This window comes from Neodiprion lecontei, chromosome 1, assembly GCF_021901455.1.
Source record: "Neodiprion lecontei isolate iyNeoLeco1 chromosome 1, iyNeoLeco1.1, whole genome shotgun sequence".
NCBI lineage: Eukaryota > Metazoa > Arthropoda > Insecta > Hymenoptera > Diprionidae > Neodiprion > Neodiprion lecontei.
The window spans coordinates 11,381,065-11,386,864 of record NC_060260.1 but is presented as its reverse complement, the minus strand read 5'-3'; the positions used below and the strand labels follow the sequence as shown (position 1 = coordinate 11,386,864).

At 34.1% G+C, this 5,800-nt stretch overlaps 1 protein-coding gene across 2 annotated transcripts; it reads right to left on the bottom strand.

Annotated features, from left to right (window-relative positions):
* Window positions 1-229: 229 nt before the first annotated feature.
* On the bottom strand, window positions 230-5,785 carry LOC107223015 (ubiquitin carboxyl-terminal hydrolase 1). 2 transcript variants are annotated; one of them, XM_046741026.1, is made up of 6 exons: window positions 5,614-5,785; window positions 5,272-5,516; window positions 3,824-4,053; window positions 3,201-3,706; window positions 2,907-3,099; window positions 230-2,610 (listed from the first exon to the last, which is right to left on the bottom strand). In XM_046741026.1, the coding sequence occupies exons 1-6, from the start codon at window positions 5,783-5,785 to the stop codon at window positions 2,067-2,069; spliced, it is 1,890 nt and encodes a 629-aa protein (XP_046596982.1). In that variant the 3' UTR covers window positions 230-2,066. The 2 variants fall into 2 exon arrangements, with proteins under 2 accessions (XP_046596982.1, XP_015518063.2); XM_015662577.2 differs by having other exon boundaries at window positions 5,272-5,510.
* Between the last annotated feature and the right edge of the window lie 15 nt (window positions 5,786-5,800).

Below are 5,800 nucleotides of genomic sequence, written 5' to 3'. Positions count from 1 at the left end.
ATGGCTGACGAATAATGAATGATGACAACATGGGGCAGCTGACCCTGGAACTAGGTAACTAATTTATAATTTTATACACGAGAAATGTGGACCTATCTGTTGTTAAAAAAAATTAACAATACGGTAATAAGATTTGAAACACTGCATAATAGGTTTTTCAATTGAATATTTTCAATAGTCACCGATTATAGAATGGGTACTTAAATTTGATAAATATGTTAGTGTTTCATTAGTTATTAATGATGATCTTTATTGTTCGATAACAATATACGTTTTACAAAAAATTAAACAATTTGCAAATATTATTAGATACAAATTTATATGAACTTACGAAGATGTAGCAATGCTATTTTATATCTTCCTATACAAATTCACTTCGACTATATAGTTTTTAATTCATTAAAGAACATAAATAACTAATAACAAGTTATGGAAAGCTGTAAAATTTCTTGTCACTTTACCGCATCGCATGTGCTTAATGAGTACATTATATTGAATCATCATGTTTGAACATATTCAAAATAAAATTTTTAAAATAATGTTATTCACAACCAGTTGGGTGTGCTGGCTACAATTTAACAACAGATTCGGATTCATCAAACCAAACCAATGGTAGCGCACTATCAACTCTTATTCTTAATACAACGATATTTGTAACGTCAAATATAAACTTCCACGTGTTCAACAAAAATATATACGCCAGAAACGTTTGGAAGTCGAAAACCATTACATTGCTCTGGGCACGAAAATAAATACGGTGCAATCACAAAATTGATTCATTCATTTTTGAAAATATATTTCAAAATTTATAAGTAAAAAAAAAAGTGTATATGCCTTATATTACATCATAGCAGTCAGAGTACTATTTAAAAACAGTTCAATGATTAAAATCATTGGTGAACTTCAGCAGCATTTTGTACTGGGCAGAGTAAAGGTAACTAAATTATATTTAATGCCTAAAGAGATGTTACTGTTGGGTATTTCGAATTCATGATTGGATTTGTCAGGTATTCAATTTCTTTCGCGAACTTAAACTATTCACTGGTTTAAACGGAAGTACTAAATATTGAGTCATATTCCTTGCAAAACGACAATTTTTTTGTATGTCATTTAAACTTTGTATACTTATATTATTTTGAATTGAAATAACGAGAGTACCCCGCGAACGCAGTTATCCATCTATAAACTTAAGAGGTCAGTAACAAATTTGTCAGCATACCTAACAGAGTATTGGAAGAACGTGTGACGAACTTATAAAAATATCTAAGATGAAATTGAAACGTTAAAATGGAGTGTAACAGATTATTTTGAGGTAGTGAATGCTACATTCTATTACCTGCATCGTATGGATCTGTGGTGGGAGGTATCAATTTGTATATTCATTTTTGCAACAAAGTTTCAAGTTCTACATAATACGGATGTATACAATACATACCTGCACCAAATACTAAAAACGTCGATGTTTACACGACGAAATACATGTTTTCATTTATTCTACGGACAACTAGATATTTAACGAGATATTTGATGTCCATAATATCTTAGGAAATTTTAATATTCGACGTCTACATCTGCTATTCCCCTCATTTTCTTCTCGCGTTTAACTAGAAATATATTTATTTGTTCTTTTATAAATTCATCTACTTACGATTTCCAAGTGTATAGGTATAAGCAAGTACGATTGTACAAATCAACAAATTTCCCTTTCATTAATATTTGGAAAACTAGGTCGCACATATAGTATAAAGCAATCGTTATACGTGCACTAAAAATGTATTTGCAGCCATACACTTAGCCCAGGTACTAAACCGTTTTAAAAAATAAAGTTATAAATACTTCGGGTTACAGCAGTAAATATGGTGATCATAGTGAAAGTAGTATCCCCTAATTTGGAAATTTCAACGTGATTCACACTTTTGTAAGATTTCCAATATTTATGCTTCAATTCTGCCGCATGTGATTCTTTTCTGTACATAAATGTTTCATCAAATGACAATTTGTCACGTCTAAATCTTAGATTTATTTAATTATAAACTATTAATTAGTCTAATTGCACAGAGGAATGCTTATGTCGTCGACCTGACGTAAAATAACAAGTAGGGCGTTGCGGAATTACGCGGATTTGGAGCCAATTTTTCTTCAAATTCGCGCAGTGGAATTATCCTAACTACTTCGTCGTCACACTCTAGCCATGACCCACCATGTTTACTTCTACGAATACCACAACACTCCATGCTGCGACAGCCAACTCTTATTACATTTAATTGTTCTTTGTTTTCACTGACATTTGATTTCGATCTAAAGAATTTCATTAAACCAGATGATTTGTCCGATGTTGTATTACTATTATTTTGTGTTGGAGTTTGCCGCTTATTATCACGTTCGCAATTAAAATATTCAGACAATGCAGATTCGTCCGGTAATCGAGTGTACGCCACATAATGACCTGCCGTCATTGTTGCTCCCTGGTGCATAATAACTGAATACAATTTGTAGACATGCCGAGTTTCTCTTCTACTACTTGTGCTCGGTATATCATTTATACAATCTTCGCAAAAACATTGCAACGTTAAGGGTGTTGGCATGTGATTGTTGATCTTCTCCATCGACCTGAAATTTATATTGTACACATTATAAATACGTGCTTGCGGGTATATCGGAACATACGCGACACACGTGCATTCGTATTGCATTTGAATCTGAGTTCCAATTTTAATAGTACTCGTCTTCTTATAGTTTCCTAGACGAAAGTTACCACTTTTACCTAAAATTTTAGTAATATCAGCAATAGGCTAAGGGAATTCTTTAATGTCAGATATTCTTAAAATTGTTGTTGTACACTAATTTTAAAAAATCATGGCCACCTGAAATTTTATCGTAAAATATTCCAGTTGAAAGTAACTAACCCTGCTGTGGTTGAGAATCTTTTCAATTGCAGTATGAGAAGCCTGGGTAAGGAAGGAAAACACACAGCACGCCGTGCTTCATTGTAACGTAAGCAACAAGCGCACCAGTATTTATCTCGGCCCCGTAAGAGTTCACTTGTTACTACGGCTCTCCTATACACTTCGCTACTGTCCATTAATCTTTTATCCTCTTCTAAATGTGGAGGAATTCATGCAAAAAAATGTAGGCATTACAAAACGAATATGCTAATTTAAACTAGGATCAATTCTGTGAATACGTATGAATTTACTCACCTTTTTCATTGGATTGGTCAATATCTATTGGAACATAAATATCGCAAAATGTTTCTTTTCTTTCAGTCACATGTTCACACTCTAAACACGTTGTGCGAAGAAGGCTAACCCCCTCAAAATCCTCTGAAATGAAGCACTTTTTGCTCTCTGGTTGAGGTGCCGCAAGTTCATTGTTACTTTCAACAACATCTAAGTGACCATTTTCTAATGGTTTCGAGGGTGGCGCAGTTCCATTCGAACTTGATTGGATAAAGTTGAGGCTCCCTTTAGAAGAGAACTTTTTCTTCTTCTTTGATTTGCGAAGGCCACGTTTACTCGAACTAGTTTCAGACTGTACATCATTTACCTGATCAATGTACAAATCTGATCCTCCGCCATTCTGCCCGAATTCACTCTCTCTGTGCCTCACAAGCAGTTGAAACGTTTCTCGTATGTTGTCCAGTAAACAAACCAACAACTCGTGTGCATCCTGTTGCTGATTGCCTTCAAATATAGGATTTACCTCCCTGAAATCATCGATTGAATCATCGTATGTTATATCACTATTTAGATTTAACCATAGTTAAAAACGTACCTGAAGTAATATAGTTGGTTAAAAATCGAAAATTTAACAAAATCATTACCTCAATGCTTGCAGGAACGCATCTGGTTGATATGGTTCACCGTTATCTTTCATCTCTGAAATTTTCAACGCTGCAAATAACTCGTGTAACTTCTCCGTGGCCACTTGTATTCTAGGTTTATTAGAATCTCCCAATGGACCTGCTAATGCCAAAAGATCTTTGCTGCTCCAACTACGACTGCCACTTGCTGTTAGCGATACACCAGTTCTACCAAGTGACGATGATTTCATCTAACAAATTTTAACAAGCATATCAATAATTTTTGTAACCAATCCAATAGTGCAATTAAGTCAGTGTTGTTCATCTAGATAATAATCTGATTACAAGCCCCAGATAATCAACTGGATGCAAAATTCTAACTGAATACAGCAATCCTATTGGGTTTGGAATTCGGTCATCCTATACACCAAAGCAGTTGTTAAATCGTAGTACCATAGAGAATTGTCACTACGTGAATCAAGAACAACCAATGCAAATTGGAAAGCTAGATCAAATCGCTTAACTGAAGTATCAGTAGATTGGTAGCATTTTTAATATATTTTTATGAGGACTGAATATTTTAATCAAATTGGCAAATCGAAGAAATGTTGCCCTTGTGAATGTGAGTGGCATTCAAATTAATTTAACATCAATTTTGAATTTCAACATTCTTGTATGGTTTGTTATGGTGAATTAATATATATTGCCTAATAAGACTTATACAGGGTGCGCAGTAACATCAGGCATAAAATTCCAGGACTTGTACAGGACCTTTCAAGGACTAGGAGCCCTACAGGATACATTATTTTAGTAGTTTTTTCTTGAGAAACGAAGTCAACAACACTTTGCTCAGTTACAACAAAAGTTTTGTTAATAATAATAATAATAATAATCACGGAATAATAATCAATTAATATTAATCATATAATAATTAAAATTTTATATAATAATATAATTAACATTCAATCAAAAATGTTTGAATTAAATGCAGGTGCATCGATGTATACGTTAGTGTTACTAACAGGGTTTGTTTCCTTAGTTTTGGGGTATTTTTAAAAAAATTACAAAATTTTTTCACAGCCACATTGAGTTTCAAGAAGAAACAATTACTTGGAAAAGCGGACAATTTTCATCATCAGCAACTCTAATCACTCGAAAACAAGCTTGTTGGAAAGTTGTTGGAAAAAATTGAGCATCTTCGAATCTTTGAAAATTAATGTAAAGTCAAAGATTGTATTTATCAGAAATTCCAGGACACAGGTAGAATTCAAGGATATTTCCAGGACTCTCAGGATTTCTAGTACTGCTGGACACCAAGTTATAATTACAGTATCAGTGTAAGTACAAAAATAATTTATAATTCAAATGTATTGTCCCAAATACTTAATGGCGATTTGAATTAACAGTAAAAATTGTAACTGGCCAAATTTACTAGGTGGAATAAATTATATCAAGTTTGCAGCTGATACCTTAGTTTGAAGTTGTTTCACAGTCAAATTGGACAAGTCGGTGGCCAGATGATGTAGATTGTGTAAAAAGGAGGGTGCAAATCTTAGGGTGTACAGTACACTGTTTAAAAAACATGTGTTGCCCAGATTGCATAGCGATGCTATCCGCAGTCCTTCTGTCCCGTTATTTACTGTGTTGCACATAGCCTCCTGGGAGTTTGGCAATTGACTCCGATATCCATTTAACATTCTGCTCTCACCTGTTTCTAAATTAATTCACTTCTTATCATAACTGATATCATAATTTGAACAGCGCTGTTCTACAAACGTAATTGTGGTATCAGTTTTTTCAATTTCATTTACCGTTGAGGAAAGGATATTTATTCAAAGTGCCCCCTCTGGTAGTTGTACGAGGGGGCTGACAAGTTGTTTTTGCAGTGAGTGATTTGCTGCGCCCTGAGAGCGACAGGCAAAACTTTTTCCTAGGAGGGACCAGCAGCTCATCCTCGTCTTCTTCTGCTTCTAATATTGTCATTTTCTGTCAACCTGA